We start from the raw sequence: 20,358 nt of genomic DNA on the forward strand, positions 1-20,358 counted from the left end.
TGCTTTCTCCTTTTATAGATATAGTGATTGTTACTGTTCAAATATTTTTAAAGTTTTTATATTAAATTTTATTCAGTAAATTAGCTGAGTGTGGAGACACACACATATAATCTCAGCAATTTGGGAAGCTGAGGTAAGAAGATCATAAATTCAAGGCCAGCCTCAGATATTTAGCAAGGCCCTAAGCAATTAATCAACACCTTGTCTTTAAAAAGAAAAAAAAAAGTTTAATCAGTAAATTAGAATATTTTTTTCCTCTAGAGCTGGAAAACATTTTGAGGACATAATGATGAACATCATGCTAAAATTTGTGAATTATGCATGAAGGGGCTCTGTCTTTGAATATTTTGCTGGTAGAAGTGATATAATGATCTTGTGTCTGGTTTCAATTCTGATTGTACATTTGTTGAGGGGGATGAACAGCTTTTCACATAATGGCTTCTCAAGGTAATGGAATGCCTACCTTAGAAAGGACTTAACTGGAAACTAATAGTATCTTTAAAATACCTACACAAAAGCCAGATCAGGAAAGAAGGCTGTCTAAATCCCAATGCATGAAGGGCATCTTGATCATTGGAGTGAAACTAAATGTGTTTTGAAAAAGGAAGATCTAGAAGGTGAGCATTTAGACCTGTTCAAACCTATAACTTCCTTCTTAAAATCCAGACAATGATAAGAATGTGAGTAGAGCAAAAAGTAATCCAGAAACACCAGATGACTTTTTGCTTCTCCTGTTGATACACACTTCATTTATTAGAAATTATGATTCCAGAGAACAATCATTTTGGTTTTCCCTCTGGTTTTCAGTTTCCTACCTACCAGAAATTGGAGCTGGCCTACGTGTTTTGTATTAGCTTTTCTGATTCTCTAAATTTGTTTTCAAGTGCTAAATTAATTTTATCCCTGCAAAGAATTATTAAGCTTAAATAGACCAAAAGTTAGAAAGGTGCCAGAATCTTAACATTGAAAGATGAATCAAACAGATATTATTTAAAAATAAGTTGAACACTTATACTTCTTTTGTTTGAAAACCTACATTTAAAGTTGGGCTTCACAAAAATAAAAATAAAAGCAAAATATCTTTTTGTTGTGATGATAGTGTTCATACACCTTGCTGAGTTCATTCTAAGACTTCAGGGAGAGTCAAGGCAATACAATAAGACAGTGAAATGCAAATACTGGTTTCCAGTAAACAGTGAAAAGATATGAATGATTAGTTTTGCTATGCTTTAAAATGTTACTTTGTTTTATTCTAATTATATTTTATGTTCATAGCATACACTTTTGACATTCTGTCTCAATGTAAGCACTACATAACTTTGTGAAGATGATCAAATCATTTAAGCACTCTGGAGCTGATTCCACATTAATAATACAATTGAGCTGGAATAATTATCTCTAAATTCTTTTCTGTGTCTACAATTTTATAATTATTTATGGTTCTATTTATTCAAGTTATATTAAAATGCTAGAGACTATGAAAATGATTATATTATTAAAATGTTAAACATAAGTCATATGAAAATATTACTTATCTGGAAAAACATATAGAAATATATGCATAGTTGTGAATACAGTTATATATGTGGTTAAGGGAACTAAGCTTAATTTCATCTGTCTCTCCAATCCTTATGCAGAAATTCTCAATTTTTTTAAAGATTTTTTTTTAGTTGTAGATGAACACAATACCTTTATTTTATTTGTTTATTTTTATGTGGTGCTAGGGATCAAACCCAGTGCCTCATGCATGCTAGGCAAGCACTCTATCAGTGAGCCACAACCCCAGCCTGGAAATTCTCAATTTTTGTCATAGATGTACACCAGGATTCTTCAAGGAAATGAAATGTTTTGGCTACCTCTTGAATATGGATAGAAAATAACAGAAGTCCAAATCTTATTAAAATAAAATGAACATTTAGACTCTAAAAACAATTTAATCATTAGTCAACATATTCTAGCATAACCTACTAGAGGATTACATGCACCATTTTTGACACTTCACTATAGAAGCCAAGTATAAAGCCTATAAATCTTTTCTAGATTTAGCATTAAGAGAAGTATAATATACTTCCAAGAATTAGATATTGTGTAAAACCATACCTTATATTACAAGTTGAAAGTAATTCTTCCAATGAAGACAACTTTTTAAAATCCTATACTATTCTATTTGCAGTCACATTATGATATTCACTATATTTAGAAGCAACAAAGGAGGGGAATAACACAAATTCAGTGAAATTGTTAATAGAAAAGAGTTCCAAATCGAAAGTCAAAAGGTTCAACAACTACATGCACAAACCTCAGTCTAGCTAGAATAACTATCTAGGATAAGAAATAAAGACAATTTGAAAACTAGGTTTCATCCAGATATAAAAGTACAGAGGGTCCTCAAGTAAAGCCTATTTATTGCACATGCTCTATTTTTCATTGCCATCATCATTACTTGGCCACTCCCCCTGCCAAACACAGAAAGCCCATTTTACTTACTAGCCACCTCCAGCGATGCATTGTGGCTCACAGCCTCTCCAAGGTAATTCCTTGCCACACACACGTAGACCCCTTCATCAGGCCTACTTTTTCGTCCATGTACTATACGTAAGAAAAATAAAGATCCACTTGGCAGCAACATTCGGTGTGAGCGAGGGTCATCTTTGTCTGTTTCCACTCTCTCCCCGCCTTTGTACCATTCAATAGTGGGTGTGGGGCGGCCTTCAGCTTTACAGTTCAGAGTTGCAGGTTCTCCTTTTGAGACAATTAGGTCAGAAGGGTGTTCAACAATGCGAGGTGGAAAATCTTCCTGTCGAAGACGGGAGCCTGCAAAAAAGAATTGACAAAATATCTTCCTGTTTCACTCAAAAACAGTTAAAAGCCTTATATCAAAAGTTTTTAACACTGTTATTTAAACACTACCTAATGTTGACCTACCCTTCCTATCCTATCTGCTAACTAATCCTTCTGGCATCCACTTTGACTGCACCTTCCAAATCCTGAATTCTTTTGACCCTCCACTTAGAAAGTTCTCTTGCTTACACTCCACTTGTACAAATCCTGTCTGCTGTTCAAATCCCTGACCATGAATCATCTCAGAGCCCATTACATTGTTTATACCGTGCACAGTGCCTGCTTTTGAAGAGAAACCTGTCAGGGAACTGCTAAACAGCTTCCTGAGTATTACAAATAATACCATGGCTTCCTGGCATCTCCTTTTAACTATCATCAATTAAGACTCTAACAAAACATGCTGTACACAAATGAAAATTTATATTCAAATACAATAAAATTTTTTCATATAGATTCTTATCTCTTCCTAAATAATAAAATCTGTGTGTGTATATATATAGATATATACACACACACACATAATTATATTCCCCACAGCTTTGATAAATTAATATAATAATTATTATATTAATATTTGAATATTAAATAATTGACTTCAAATGAATAAATACAATATTAATGGAAAAGAATACTAGTAAAGGAGCTGCATTATGGACCTTAAATAGTACTTAAGAAATTAAGGTCTATATGTATATGTCATTTAAATATATCCTGTCTTTGTGCCTTATTTTTCCAATGATATTATAATCTCACAAACAGGATTCATGTTTCATATTTTTAAAACTCCTATCTTATTTATGCTTTGTATAGCGTAAATATGTAAATTACTCAAATTCAACAGCCCAAGCCTTCATTAAATGGAGCCCTGAACTTGGCTCTTAATGGTGTTCGAAACTCACTCAAGAAAGCACAATAGAAGCAAGCCTGCCTGACACCTCCCTTCCCCACCTCTATACCTCCTAAACTTTCTCAATTCAGTCTACTCATGTCTATTTCTACAGCCAGCTACTATCCCAGATCCAACTATTATCCCTCCTGCCAGGGTTTGGGAAAGTCATTGAAATAGTTTACTTCCATATGATTCGATGAAGACTTTGAGGTGCAAGCACAATCTGAGTCCTGCTCTACTTCAGAGGCCCTTAGAATAAATTCACTGCTCCTAAGTCTTCAAGGAGACCCACAAGAGCCAGACTTTTCCTTCCCTGATCAAACTCTCCAGATTTCCTGTCCACTCCTTTCTCTGCTCCCTTCTCTCAGTCTTCCTGGTTCCACAGGCATAGTGGGCTTCCTCCTACCCTGTGGCCTATGACAGCCACAGGCACTGGGCTCCAAATGAACTCATATTACTTTACACCCACAATTCTTTCAAATCTCTGTTTCCCCAGTTTTCCCCCAAAACTAAATTTTGTTTCTATAAACCCAAGCAGGACACTTTAAGTATACTTGGTAACAACATTCAGAATTATAATTTAAGTCTATTTATCTGAGGCTTCCACTATGGTCGTTTCCCCACTAGTCTGTAAGATCTGTGGGTCTGATTTTGGTCATGGTTTTCTCTTATGTCTGGCACAGTTCTGAGCACACTACAGTACTTAGGAAGTGTGTTGAACCAGAGATATAGCTTAGTGTTAGAGCACTTTCCCAGAAGATACAAGGCCCTGGGTTTGCTTCCTGATATCACAAAATAAATAAATAAATGTTGAATAAATGAAAAACTAAATGAAATTCTAACACAAAAGAACTAGCTAAAGCAGAATGCACTGCAGCTTAAGAATCATGCACTGTAAACCTGGCTTGGTGGCACACATCTATAATTCTAGCAAACAGGAGGCTGAGGCAAGAGGATCCCAAATTCAAGTTCATCCTCAGCAATTTAGCAAGGCCCTAAGCAACTTAGTGAGACCCTGTCTCAAAATAAAAAATAAAAAGGACTGGGGATGTGGCTCAGTGGTTCAATCCCTGGTACCATTAAAAAACAAAAAATGAAATCATGCAGATATACTTTTTAAAAGACTTGAAAAGACTTATAGACTTTTTAAAAGACTTTAAAAGATTTAATCTTTTTTTTTTTTTGTACTGGTTTGAATCACTGAACTACTTCCCCAGTCCTATCTATTTGTTTGTTTGTTTGTTTTAAATTTTGAGACAGAGTCTCCCAAAGTTGCTGAGGCTGATCTCGACTTGCAGTCCACCTGCCTCAGTTTCCCAAATTGCTGGGATTAAAAACATGCTACACCACACAGGACTTCTCTTTTAAAATTGTAAGCAATATATACATTGTTCAATCTTAATAGAGTATAAACCCTGCATAGGCTTATTTATATTTGTGCCTAATATGTAACTACTACAATTTTTATTTTTTCCTTAGTGAAATGAATGAAGTGAATGATGAAACTGAAAGATCTATTATTTGCTTATAACCTTCAGGAGACAAAAAGTTATAAACTTAACCAAATAAGAGTCTTACTATCAGAAATACTGACAGATAGCTTTCATTTAGTGCATGGTAAACAGTGTGCTATAAATTCTTTAAATGCAACCAGACTCTAAAAGAGGGGGAAATAAACCAGCAATATGTGGAAAAGATGAATTGGAAATTCATACTATCTATATTTAAGTCAGGTGAAATTAATATTGGTTTTAGATTACTCATAATCATCAATGCTACAAAACTCAGAAAATAAAGCATTGTAATATATCATTGGCCTTTATCTTGACTATAATTACAAAAGATAGATGCTGAAGAAAAAAACTAATGAGATAATATATTTATTTATTTATTTATTTAGGTGCCAGCAATTGAACCCAGCAGCACTTGGGGCGCTCAACCACCGAGTCACATCCCCAGCCCTATATATTTTATTAAAGCAAATTTTAATTTGAATTCTGAAAGTCCATTTGAAATAGGTAATAGAGATGCATAGATTCCTATAAGAACATGGCCATCCAAGACAGCCTAAGCAAGTCAGAGAAACATAGAGAGACACGGAACTTGTGATAAACCTTGAAAATGAGTCTTAAAGAAAAGAAAGGAGATGATTTCACCTAGAGGAACAGCTACAAGAGTATATGGTACACTTATGGGACCTGCAAGTAGGTTATTATGGCTGTATATGAAATGCGTGTCGAAGTCACCGAAAAATAGCTACAAGAAGTGATGTGATAGGCTTTGCACATCAAGCTGCAGTTCTGCAACCTAGCTGAAGGCAACAGGAATCCATGTAAGTAAGGGATCAGTATGACCAACTTTGATTTTAAAGAGGTCACTATTAGCCAGGGGCACACACCTCTAATATCACTTACTGGAGAGAATGAGGCAAGAAGATCAGAAGTTTGAGGTCAGGCTGGGCAACTTAGAGAGGCCCTGTTTCAAAAATAAAAATTAATAAGGATAGGGAATTAGTTCAGTGAAGAATTACCCCTGGGTTCAACCACTAGTACTGCAAGAAAAAAAAAAAAAGAAAACAGCTCACTATGGCTAGTAGGAAGCTGGACTTAGGAAGGTAAGTTAGAGGAAGATGAAGAGGATACTTTTGTACCCTTTAAGCAATAAATCTGAGAACCTGAACTTAGACATTGACAGAAAGAAAAATAGGGAGAGTCTAATTTTATTATGTCATAATAAAATTACTGGAAACATGGAGGATGATGGAAATGAAATACAAGGAAGCAATGGAGGAAGGGAGATTCCAGATTCCTGATCTCAAGGATAAGTGAAGAGCAGTCAAAATGCAAATAGGAAACCAGAGTGAGATTGGGTGAGAGGAAGAAGCGCAAAGCCGATATTTATTCAGTATGAGACATGGAGAATTTGGGGTATGTCTAGATTATCAAAATGCATATTCGAGTTGAACCTTAGAAAAGAAATCTCAGCTAGAGCTGTGGATTAGAATAGAGATGGAGACAAAAACCATGGGAAAGAATAAAACTATCTGGGGAGAGACTAGAGGAAGTAACACGGATTACAGAACCTGGAGGTCACCCAGGCTCCACTGAATGGCAGCCTTGCTGAAGACTCCCTCTATCCTAACCTGCAGTTCTGCAGAGCTGGACCACAGCCAGCATGACTTTTGGGAATGAAGGATTCAGACCCAAGTTTTCACCATGATGTTTGTACAGCAGCATTCAGTAAGAGTTTTGGCAATAAAAATGCTTTCTATATTATTAATGACTACATTTTCAAAAATGTCCTGTGAATACTCTTTCCTCAGGTCATTACTAGAATTGCTAAAAAAAAAAAAAAAAAGTCATGGATCTCAGTGTCTTTAGTTTTGCTAATGTAACTGTGAGATGCCAGAAAAGGAATATGATATGCAGCATTTCCCAAACTTATTTAGTCATTGAACTCTTAGTTTTTCTTTTTTGCAGGATATCCCATTGAACTTTGCTTCTGAGAAACACATTTAAAGAGAAAATATATACTATGAAGCATATAATAATCTGAAGAGAATGAATACGTTTAGCAGAAGAAGCTATTTAACTGGAGTAGACCAAGCGCTTTTGAAATCATAGCAAACATAGAAATCTTTCATTTCTCACAACGAAAAAACTTCATGAAAGGGACTTTCCAATTTCTGAGTCATATTTACAATGAATGATTGGTTAACCTCCATAATAAAACCATAAATGCTAGTCATCATCTTTATAAAAATTGTAATAAATTAGTCTTTGTAATCAAGTTTAAGCAGGCAAGAAAGAGATAGAAAAGAAAACTGCTATTAATTATCCATCATCTCCTTCCTCACAACAACATCTTTATGAGGTGGGTGTTATTATATCTGGTGTCCATATGGGGAACTGAGATCTCAGCTGTCATTCAGCTGGGAGATGGCAGTGCTGGAAGTCAATCCTAGTCAAATCCAAAGCTCTTGCTCTTGCCAACTAGTCCATAAATACTGCTAGGATTAACTGGTTAAAATCCATAGAAAAATGAGCTATATGCTTTCCACACTAGAATTGTTCATTCTGATTGCTTCCTTGTAAAATGTAGATGATAAAAAGAGCAAGAGCTGGGCTCAGTGGTGTATACCTGTAATCCCAGGAGCTTGGTAGACTGAGACATGAGGATCAAGAGTTCAAAGTTAGCCTCAGCAGGGAGGCCCTAAGCAACTCAGGAGATCCTGTCTCTAAATTAATAAAAAAAAAAAGGGGGGGGGGTAGGCAGGGGCTAGTGATATGGCTCCATGGTTAAGGGCCCCTGATACCAAAAAAAAAAAAAAAAAAGCAAGAAGCAGTCAAACCTAATGGCATCTGTTGTTCTTTCCCCATGCATAGAATGTCTATCTGTAACCCTAATGACTTCCGAAGCATAGTTCTTACACAATTATTTGTACTATTAAAATGATATGTCAAGAGCTTTGTAATGTTTTGAACAACCAATTAAAAAAAAAAAAAAACTAAATATCGGGCTGAGGATATAGTTCAGTTGGTAGAGTGCTTGCCTCGAGTACAGGAGGCCCTGAGTTCAATCCCCAGCACCACAAAAAAATAAATAAATAAAATAAAAATAAACTAAATATCACTAGTTTCAAAATTTTTTCTGGCAATATACGTGAAGAAAAAATCTCTGATATTCTATCTGTAAAATGAGAAAAGTCACCCCATTTTATACTTATAGCTCTGGTCCACTTTCTCAAAGGACATTTTTTTTTCCTTTTCTTTTCTTCCTCCTCCTCCTCCTCCTCCTCCTCCTCCTCCTCCCCCTCCCCCTCCCCCTCCTCCTCCTCCTCCTCCTCCTCCTCCTCCTCCTCTTCTTCTTCTTCTTCTTTTTTTTTGTAATACCAAGGACTGAACCAGAGCCTTGCATATGGAAGGCATACTCTGCCACCAAGTTATACCACAACTCTCAAAGGGGGACTTTGAGCCAGGAGCAGTTGCCCACACCCTGTAATCCCAGCTACTTGGGAAGCTGAGGCAGAAGGATCACAAGTTCAAAGCCCGCCTGAGCAACTTAATGGAACCTTGTCTCAAAATAAATAAGAAAGGGCTGATGCTGTGGCTCAGTGGTAGAGTGCTCATGCACACAGCCTTAAATTCAATCCCCAACATCTAAAAAAAAAAAAAAGGATTTTGAGATTTACAATAAAATCTAATAGGGAAGTTCATGAGTACATACAGAATCGTAATTGAAAGACCCCAAGTCGGACATATTAGTCACTAATCTTCCTCCCTTAAAGTGGCATTTACTGTCACAATGTAATCTTATTATTCATTTTGCACAAAAAGTTTTCTCCAAACATAAATTCTGAGTCATGTAAGCTACTGCCAACCACCATTCCAGTTTGTTATATTTTAAATAATTCCGTTATATTTTAAATTATAAGTTATAAGGTTTTTACAACGATTGATAAAACCAACTTCTAGGTTTCAAGCATGCTCCGCATAGGAAACTTAAAAGTTACAAAGAAGACATAGTAAAAGAAAAGGGCAGATCCTGAAAGGAGGCCTTAACAAGGAATTAGGATGATATTGTCAACTGCTGTCAGAAAGTATCCTGGTAGAACTTAGGAATAGAGCCCCACTGACTTCGAGCAAAACCAGTATCCCAGAAAAGGACAGAGCAGGATTCTTTCAACAGCTGCCTGGTTGGAAGAAAAAATATAAACACCAGTGAATGAAATATCTAAATATTTACACAACCACAGCTGGAAAAAGATATATAATACGTAAGTGCTAAGTATTTCAAGGAAATATATCAAAGTCACATGAGATTTATGATGAGGAAACCAAAGTCTTAGTTGGATGTAAAGTGTTCCCCCCACTGAGACATCATTTTCACAGAAACACAAGCAAGTAACCATTTAAGAGACTGACCTTGTTAATATTCTGCTGAGGGGTGTGTGTATGTTCATGCACACACGTGTATAATTTTAACTATACAGCTTCACATACAATATATAATTTTATTCTTTTTTTCTATGATTTTATTATTTTTTCTACCATAGCATAATTATTATAGAATTATGTTTATTTTTATTTTCAAGTTTCTTAGTAGGCCAAGGGCAAAAAAAGTATTTTATTAAGAAAGTCTTATTGGCATCCAAATTTCTTTTCCATATGCTTTGGTAGATTAAAAATTAGAAGACCTACAATTATTAAAATATCCATCTGCATGGTATATCGTATTAAAGCATCTTGAAGCAAAAAATGCTTATAAAATTGCTCAGATCATAAAAGGAACAAATTTAATGAATAGCTGACAGACAACACAATGAATATTAATAGACAATTTGGTGACATCTGTCCAAGATGGGGTGGCAATGTAAACAATGGCCTTGACAAAAATACTTATATTTGTAAAAGAATATTTATATTCTTAAAGGAACCTTGCTTCTTATGTTCTTTACTTAAGCTCCATTTACATTTCTGGGAGTAGAATGGCCGCCAATTACTAACATCTATCCTATCACAGGCACCAATCCTGTAATTTTCCTGTCAGAATCTCAACCTAGAAGGAGATATTTGTTAAAAATAAGAAAGCAGAACCCATTAATTACTCACTATGTAGAAAACAGACTTAAATATCCTCTATGGAGTTACACACATTTCTCAAACACTCATGCTTACTGTTGGAAGAAAGATTATAAAAACACTCCACACTCTACTGAAAAACTAAATCTTCCACCTGAAATCAGATGTAGTAAAAGAACACAAGGATAACAGAATGTACCAAGAGAACCCTGTGATGAATAGATCATGGCATTTCCCTAGACTACTTTGTTTTATCCTAATTTCTCCTGATTACAATCTTTACCTAAAGAAGATTACCTAAAGAAAAGAAGAACTACTTCTAGCCCAAGTTAGAATAATCTCAGTAATTAACTGTCAGGGGTAGAATGTATCATCTAAAATGATTACCAAAATAGACCCCAGTGAAATTCCAGGAGTGAATTCCTGTTGTTTTTGTCACATTCCTATATAATCTAATATCATATGACTGTGTCCCCAGGGATATAAAAAAAGAGTGACAGTAGCGTAAGTTAAATTTTAGAAACCATTTTGCCTACCCCACCCCCGTTTTTAATAATATGGACACTAAGTAGAAGAGACTAAGGAATTAACTGCAGGAATTGCCTCAGCTGAGTCAAATCAGGCAGGATTTCACCCAGAGCTGTAAATAAAAAGATTGGAGGTTGAAGTTGGCTAGCTGAGTTCACTTTTTTCTATTTGCCCTTTAGTAGAAAATTCCAGTTAACACGCAAATAGGAGGATTTTGCTTTCTAAAAAATGCCAAGCGAAAATATTTGTATATCTTAAAACCCAAATTCTTCACTTTCTCATCCATCAATTTGCCCATCAATTTGCTTATTTGTTTTTCTATATAGTATTAGGATAAGACTATTTATAATCTTTTATAAATTGTGCTAAGTACTGCCAACATAAAGAAATATGAAATAAAATCACTGATCTTTACAGCCTGAAGTCTTCCAAGGAAGACAAAAATATTAACAAGAATGATGTTAAAGAATAAGATCCATTCAAAGCAAGGCAGTAGTAGAAGAAACTATAATAAGAAAAAAAAACAACTCTAGCATCTATAGGGAACCTAGTTAAAACTAGAAACTGGATTAAGATTGCCTGGCTTCAAATCTGGTACTTGTTACTGTTTGAACCCAGACTTTATAGGGCAGCATAATATCTGATACACAAAATAATATTATATTGACTCATGAGTTGAAACCATAAATCTAGTATTTTGGAAGCTGGTATAAACACCATAAACACCGTTATTGGATTTTATAATACTCCTCCCTACCATCTTCTGAAGCCACATTAATATTCTCATTAATTTATAGAGAAATTACATTTTCCTCCTAGATTTGTAAACATTTTTGCAAACTAAGCTCAGTCCCTAATTGTGGTTGAGACTCCAACTCAAAATAATTTGATTTTGCTGGGCGCTTTGGCGCACACCTGTAATCCCATCAGCGCTGGAGGCTAAGGCAGGAGGATCAGGAGTTCAAAGTAGGCCTCAGCAAAAGTGAGGCACTAAGCAACTCAGTAAGGCCCTGTCTCTAAGTAAAATACAAAATAGGGCTGGGGATGTGGCTCAGTGGCTGAGTGTCCCTAAGTTCAATTCCTGGTACCTAATTATCATCATCATCATCATCATCATCATCATTTGATTTACACAATTTTTGGCAGGTTCTAGCACAATTCTTGTAAAACATCTATCAAAAAACTCGAGAAATAAAATAAAACAAAACTAGAATACTTAGCATGGTAAACCTATTTTTTCTTTCCCTGAGGTCAAAAGCTGACTATCTAAAGCCATCAATAATAAAACGTATCTGATCATTGGGGAAAATGTTCCCAATAGACCCACTGACTATAGAAATACATTTTCCTTTTATTATAATTATTAATGCATATTAAATGTGCAAATTAATGGGTTTCACCATGTCATTTCATGCATACATATATGCTGCTTTGATCACTTCCACCCTCCCTTGCTTCTCCCTCTCTCCCCACTTTCGAAATGTATTACTTTCAGATTTAAAAGATATACTAGTTCTTTAAAAATACTACTGGATGAATTATCATATTGTCTTTAATTTCCTTTTCATTAAAATACAAAAATACCACAGGTAGCAAGAGTATGGAGTAAGTTTATTTGTATTAGTGCATCTTTATGTATATTCTCATGGACCAAAATACCTAGATCTGAAAATATATATTATATTATAAAATATAATAGCTAATTTCAGCTGTTAGGCCCAACTGAAACTTTGAAATTTTCACTAACAAAGAATCCTGAACAATATTTTGAATTGTGAATAACATTATTTGGGTGATCCCATGATTTTATTTATTGCTGTGAAAATATAGTTATTCATAATCATGGATTTTCTATGCATTAAGACAAATGACATGGATGCAATCAATATGAAACTGCATTTCATTTCTTGATATAATAAGGTAATAACAGATGGTTATAAATTTGAGCCAACTATAATCTCAATATTCAGAACATGAGAAGACTTCCCTATTGAAGTGGCAACTGCAAAATACTCTTATAATTATAAAAAACAAAACGTTTTTACCAGACTTTCTCTGTGATCACTTCTGAAAGAAGAATATTCTTAAATTAATCTTATTTGTTTCTTGAAAACATATTTTCAAGTCTAAATTAAAAATGCATAAAAGCAAGTAACAGATACATTCAATTGCTTAATCATGGGAAGGTTTAAAAAAATTACTATGTAAAGTAATGTTCATTGTTGTTTTTTTTTTTTTCACTGAAGAGTTGCATCAGGTTTTTAGAGTATCTGTTTATTATAGATACAATTTGCTAAGAGTCAATAACTTAAAATCAATTTATGTACTAAAAATAAAGCTTTCAACTTTACTTTTTGAATTAGGTAGTAATACTGTGTCATATTTGAAGGGCCCTTGATTCCAAAGTGAGTTGTTAATGTCTGCAAGACAAGAGTATGGAATTGCATTTTAGGGATAATTGTCAAAAGACAATTACACTTCTGGAAAACAAAATACTTAAAATAACCTTTTAAAGGATTACCGAGAAATCTCTATAGGAATGCAGTCAACTTCACTCAATTTAAAACCTCAGTACTTTTGACATGAAAAAGAATTTCTGAAAAAATCTTGTACACATTAGCAATCTTTTACACTAATTGTAATGGTTCCCTCCTTATATCTTCCCCATTCTTCTCTCATAATATCTTGGATTTAGTTCTTACAGATTTTAAGAGATGCCCTAATAACAGATGCTGAGAGGTTCAATCTATTCACTTGGCATACAAAACAAGGACATTTAAAGGATATTCCAAATATTATCAAATTATAAATTTGAAGTAATAGCAAATACTTAAATAGTAGTAAACATTATTTTCTAAAGGGGTAAGTAAATAATCATTTCAAAACAAAGCTACAGTGCCATTGATCTAACTGGGAAAGTCCACCATAAATAAAGTATTAACATAAACAAATGCAAAAAGAAAAAGAAAACAAACCAAAAAATGTTTTACATCTAAGAGCATTTCACTTATGGGAAATATCATATCAATACACATTTATCATTTGTGTTTAATTGCAACTTTAAAAGGGAAATACTTTTAGTCATTATCTTAGAAATGGTTTAACCTGAATTTTAAAGAGAAAAGGCCATAAATTAGATAGATAGATAGATAGATAGATAGATAGATAGATAGACAGACAGACAGACAGACGGGGGGAAAATTAATAATGCTAACACACTTGAGCACAGTTCATAAGTAGTTGAACCACACTGAAAAATGTCTACAATCCCAGGGCCTAGAAAAGCACTTAGCATTTAGCAGGTCCTCAATAAACATTAAATGATCAGTAAGAAGAAAATGGCAAATGAGCCCACATGTATTAAAAACTAGTTTGGAACATGATATAGACTAGCTGCATCCTTGGAGGCAGTCAATGTTCCCTCTGTACACCTGAAGAGAAAATAAGGGAAATCCCTGCTTATACTACTGGGAAACAGAAATCCACAAGGGAAGGCAGCCCAGTCCATACAAAGGAGAGACCTCTCTTTAAAAATAGTTCCAAGGGAGGTGGGAGGGAAAGGGAGAGAGAAGGAAAAATGCATGGAAATGGAAGGAGACCCTCAGAGTTATACAAAAGTACATACAAGAGGAAGTGAGGGGAAGGGGAAAAATAATATAAGGGGGACAAACGAATGTCAGTAGAGGGAGCAGAGAGAGAAGAGGGGAGGGGAGGGGAGGGGAGGGGGGATAGTAGAGGATAGGAAAGGCAGCAGAATACAACAGACACTAGTATGGCAATATGTAAATCAATGGATGTGTAACTGATGTGATTCTGCAATCTGTATATGGGGTAAAAATGGGAGCTCATAACCCACTTGAATCAAATTGTGAAATATGATATATCAAGAACTATGTAATGTTTTGAACAGCCAACAATAAAAAATTAAAAAAAAAATAGTTCCAAGGGTATAGAAACCTGTACACAGTACCATGGGTGGTATTCATACAAGAATTAAGATAGGGGTAAACTGAGCCAAGCATGGTGGCCCACGCCTGTAATCCCAGCGATTTGGGAGGTTGAGGCAGGAGGATCTCAAGTTTAAAGCCACCCTTAGCAACTTAATGAGGCCTTAAGCAACTCAGTAAGACCCTGTCTCTAAATAGGATACAAAATAGGACTGGGGATGTGGCTCATGGCCAAGTAGCCCTGAATTCAATCCCTGGTACCAAAAAAAAAAAAGAAAAAGGTGTAAATAGTTCAATTCCAGTTGAAGAGAAAGAGATCTTGAAAATAAATGAATAAACAAATAAAAAAATAAAAATAAACCTTGGCATTACTTCTAAAAGACTGTTACAAAATAATATTTGTTCACCTTTCTATAAGTTTGTGTAGTTTGCAAATATTCCATGATATTCTGCTGTTATTTTTCATAACAAAATAGTCTATTTTAGAAGTTGTGAAAGTCAACATTTTTTTAAATATGGAGAAAATAAAATTCAACCTTTACTAACTCTTAAGCATCCATTTATTCACTGAATGATTATATAGTGAATGCTGACAGCGCACTAGGTATACAGCGCACTTTATATAAGAGTGCAAAACAAAAATAAAAAGTTAGTAGTACCCATCTCTGTCCCTCTCTTTTCTTTTGTTTTTAAAAATGAAAAGAAAAGTGTATATAAATGATATAAGAGTGATAGTGTATGCAGTTATATAACATACGCATGAACATACTTCTTAACCAACAATGAAACTTTTTGTGGCACATATAAGCAAACAGTAAACAAATATGAATAAGCTGTTCATGCAAAACTGCATATAACATAGTTAGAATGTGTGGAAGCAAAGGCTTTGACAAAAATAAGCCTGCCTGCAAAGGTGGAAAGCCTGTAAGAGTTTAATTGAATAGGGGTCACACACCCTGAGGCGCAGGGCTGCTCATTCATGCCCTGTGCGATCATTGGGAGGTAAAAGTCTGGATATGGATTTAAAACGATTAACAGGTATCAATTGCCTCTTCCCTTTAGGAAGCAAATAGACCTAATTATTTCACTTCCCTTCAACACCATTACAAGCTAATTCCTGGTCTATGCCACTCTCAGGGAAAATCATTTTTTTAAATTTTAAATGTGTTTTCATTTCACATTTGACTATTTTTGAGCAATTCTTGGACACTCCAATAATAATAAATTAAGTTATAATTATCACTGTTTGAACTCGTAAAATATCCCACTGCAATGGATTTTTCTCTAGTTTTCTGTTAGCACTGAAACTAGAAATGACAAAGAGAGAGATGAGGGATAAGGTTGTCACTGTCTTTTTATAAATATGCTTTGCCATTAAATTTAGAACAATATTTATATAATGTAGTTTTTAAAAAAAAATAAGTAATTTTCCTTTTTTGTTTACTGAATATATGCACAAAACTCCACATATGTAATTTCTGAGGATAATAGAGGCTGATTAAAATGAAGCCTACTGAATTATAAACCACAAGCGTATGTGGAAAACAACCCACTCCGTGGGTAACCTTCTAAAATATTTCTAAATGAAATATAAGTGGAAGCAGTGTTTTTCAATGTGGCATCATAATCTTTATAATGTTTGTGAACTGTCTAGTTTCTAACTATTCCCTTTTTTGTTTGTTTGTTTTATTGTTCAGCTTTAGGGAAACCTGGGATAAGCATAGTCATAATTTCTGGGTATGGTACCTGCAGATCCTACTTTCCAGATACAGAAGGTGATTTTAATGTACACTCAAGATGGAGAGCCAATTAACTAGAAGTTGCAACAACTGTTCTCAAAATAAATAAATTAATAAAATAACTGAAGTGTTACTATTAGCCCCATTTTATAGATGAAAAATTCAAGGCAGAGCCAAGTTAATTCACCAGAGGTTATACAGTTGGTACATGATAGATCTGAACCATGGTCTTAGGTAATTTGGATCCAGACTCTTCCATAGTATCTATCTTCCATTATATCTATCATAAACTGCTTCTCTACCTAAGCATTAGGAGAATCATGTAACAGTGTTTAAGATTACCATATTTTTAAAAAACAAGAAATATACCAGGCTAATGTATACAAGAATATGCTCTTCAACAAGAATAGGAAATAACATTATACTCATATTTTCCCAATGTGAGAATAAGTGGAAATAAAATTCCAAATTTTGTTCCAGGGATAGATGTATTATTCAACATGATACACTAGTGTCCCAAATTTTATCATCTGAAAAATAAATTAATGCTGAAAACAATCATATCTAAATCAATAGGCAAAAAATTATGCTTACTTTTACAAATAAAAATAATAAAAATTAACACTGATTAAAACAAACAATAAAAAATTGTAGAAAATTGAGAAATTATAGAATTAAATAAATAGTATTTACCTATAATTGCATGCACTTCCAGAGAAAAGCAAAGCTTTTATTTTAAAATCTTTCCTTCTAGTGTTAATATTTACATATAAAATGTTTTATAAGTTTTACTTACTGTAAACATTTTACTCTTTTACAATGAAGTTATATATAAATAATATTTCTTACTGAGTGCTACAATTAACTGAACCTCATTGTGAGTTTATTTCAAAATGTTTAGTATCATCAAAATCTAATATTTAGCATCACTGTGAATATATCTTTACGCATGTATTAAACCATTTCTTTACTAGTCACTAAGTTAAGGAACTTGAGGGCCAGATATTTGAAAATATTTAAAAGTTGATGTATATCTTCAAAATTAAATTGTTTTTAGGTTTTTTAACTTCAATAGTCCATTTTAAAACAATGTTAAACATTCTAAATTCTAAATTTTTCATCAGTAACTTACAATAATATGGTACTTTGATTTAATATTATCCTTCTAAAATATTACCCTAAATTATCGCTAATCCTTTAATATTTAGATTCTGAAAATGATCATGAATATCTGTTAAATATATGACTTTCTTCATTGTCCCATGCCTAGTACTACTGCCTTTAAAAACATGTTTATTTGTGCCTTCAGTGTGGTTTACTCTGATCAAAACCTGCTTTATAAAATACTAATGCCTAGTCAAATCTTGTATTTTCATTTTGGATTATACCCCTTAAAGGATTTTGAACTGAAACTAACATTTTGACGTTTGCTAATTCACAAAACAATTCTAAATTCTAGTCTCAGGAAATCAAGTTTTAAATTTTATTTATCAATTAGTTAAATGTGTGATTATACAATTTGGAAACATAATTCAAAATTTTGATGTTTTAGATAATCAGATACACTGACTCATCTTGGGAACAAGTCCTAAGAAATGGCTTTGTAGTAGTTCCCACAGTTTAAAAATAGGGATTTCTCTTTCTTTGGACACAATTTTCAACTAAAGGTATATGGGAAAATCCGTATGTTCCTAGATTATTGATGGGATTCTTAATGATAAAATTAATAGACTCTTTTTAAACATATGGGTTCTCTTTTAGTTCGGCTAACTTATCCCACTTTTATAGGGAAATTCCCAGTTTAACAATGAAAGTCACCCTCAATTATTCCTAGGTAAACTAGGATGATGGGTCATCCTCTCTGCTTAACAAGTCAGATGGAAGAAATTGAAAGAAAAATATCCCCCCCAAAATTTGTTTAAATTTGTTTACTATTTTCAGTCAACTTTGACTTCATGAGAACTTTAAGATTAAAAAGGTACAACCAAGGACTATTATTCAAAAGTGTATGTAACTTGCAAGGGTTGGAAAGAGACAAGGGGACAGATAGCAAAGTTAAAAAAAAAAAAAAAAAAAAGGGCAGATATTTTCCCCAGCAAAAAAGAAAAAAAAAAAAAGAAGAAGAAGAAGTCTATAGGGTATTTGTCTAGTGGAAGCACATGGTTAGGAAGAACAAGGCTTGGGTTCAATGCCTAGCATTAAAAAAAAAAAAAAAAAGGTCTAATCAGATTACAGTGCTCTTAAAAAGAAGTATCTGCAAATATCCCTCCAATACAAATATATATATATTATATATATATATATATATATATATATATATATATATTTTAAATATATGTATATTTAAATATATACACATATTTATACAACTACTTTAGATTTACATGACTAAATAACATTATGTAAGGACAAAAGTCAACCATGAATAATAATAAAGAAAATGTTTAAGCAATCAAGTATTTTTACTGGCTTTTTCCTTCATAAAAGTTTCACTAGGAAAACTGCAAGTTGACCATGATTTCTAGCATTTTGTTTGTTTTGCTTCACTCTCTCCATTGCAATGCACTATGTATTTTTCATGTACAACCAAAGTGAAGCTTCTGCCAATTTTCCCGAGTTCTCATTTCCCCTCATGATGGTTTTGGGCCATACTGCACAAAATCCTATCTTAACTGGAAACTACAGTGAGTCCCCTCTACCTGAATTTTGACCACTGTACCCATACAAACAATAGTTCTTTGGCCTTCAAGATTAGAGATGTCTGCCCCTCCTTGCAAGCCTGACATGCACAAAAGGGAAGAAAAAAACCACAGACAACTACCAGAGTTACATATTTTGCATATAAAAAATAGTTTGAAAAGACATAGAAAGATGAATCAAAATTTTTATGGAGCATGAGATGTGTATGAGATGGTCAGGTTGACACGGTCACTCTGTAAAAACCACAGAATCATCATATGGTTGGATTGGGTTCTACATAGTTGCATTTATGTTTAAGAATTAGCAAAAACCTTTATGAGTGACTAGAAGAGAGGAGCTTGAATGCTCCAAGCACAAAGTAATAATGAGGAGAGGCCACATTAATGACTCTGATTTGTTCAGTACATATTGTATTCATGTACTGAAATATCACACCCTACTCCATAAATATGTACAACTTCATAGTTAATCAAAAGTTTTTAAAAATGTTTAAGGACATGGAAATATTAAACTCACTTCATTTATATATATATTTTTTTTCATCATCACAGTGTACCCCATACATTTGTATAAATAAAATAACAATTAATAAAAATTAAAAATAGAAAAAGCACTAGTAAAAAAAATGGCACTTTCTTAAAGTCTCAATTGCATACTACTAGGATTTTTATTATGATTAATTTAACAACCTTAAATGTGAGTTAGAACAATAACTAAAATTCATTAGCTGTACTAATTCTCACAATCCTCAAAACTTTCTGAAGAGGGTACTATTACTATCCACAAATTTATAGATGAGGAAAACTAAAGCACAAAAATTAATTGTCCAAGATGTCATAGATAGTAACAAATGGAACAAAGATGCAGATTGCTGCATTCTTCTCTAGTTTGGTCATTTTGCCACCAAGCTATGCTGGGAGATATTACAATCATAAAAATTTTTCATGTTGTATAAGAATATTCTGAATAAGGAGCTAGATGTAGTTTGGTGGTAGAGAGTCTTCATAGCACATGCAAGGCCCTGGGTTCAATCCCAGAACTACCAAAAAAAAAAAAAAAAGTGTGTGTGTGTGTGTGTACTAGACCCATATTTTTTTAAAATCCTCAAAATTAATTTAAATATAAGAAAAACT

At 33.6% G+C, this 20,358-nt stretch overlaps 1 protein-coding gene across 6 annotated transcripts in view; it reads right to left on the minus strand.

Annotated features, from left to right (window-relative positions):
* The window catches only part of Robo1 (roundabout guidance receptor 1), a 1,045,885-nt gene that overhangs the window by 313,911 nt on the left and 711,616 nt on the right, over positions 1–20,358 (minus strand). For all 6 annotated transcript variants that reach the window (XM_058574582.1, XM_058574581.1, XM_058574578.1 and 3 more), the window contains one exon: positions 2,488–2,814. In XM_058574582.1, the coding sequence (XP_058430565.1) occupies positions 2,488–2,814 (327 nt within the window). The remainder of the gene's footprint in view (positions 1–2,487; positions 2,815–20,358) is intronic.

Source organism: Marmota monax, unplaced genomic scaffold (genome assembly GCF_021218885.2).
Source record: "Marmota monax isolate L192 unplaced genomic scaffold, Marmota_monax_Labrador192_F-V1.1 WCK01_AAM20220418_F8-fsc00016, whole genome shotgun sequence".
Lineage (NCBI taxonomy): Eukaryota > Metazoa > Chordata > Mammalia > Rodentia > Sciuridae > Marmota > Marmota monax.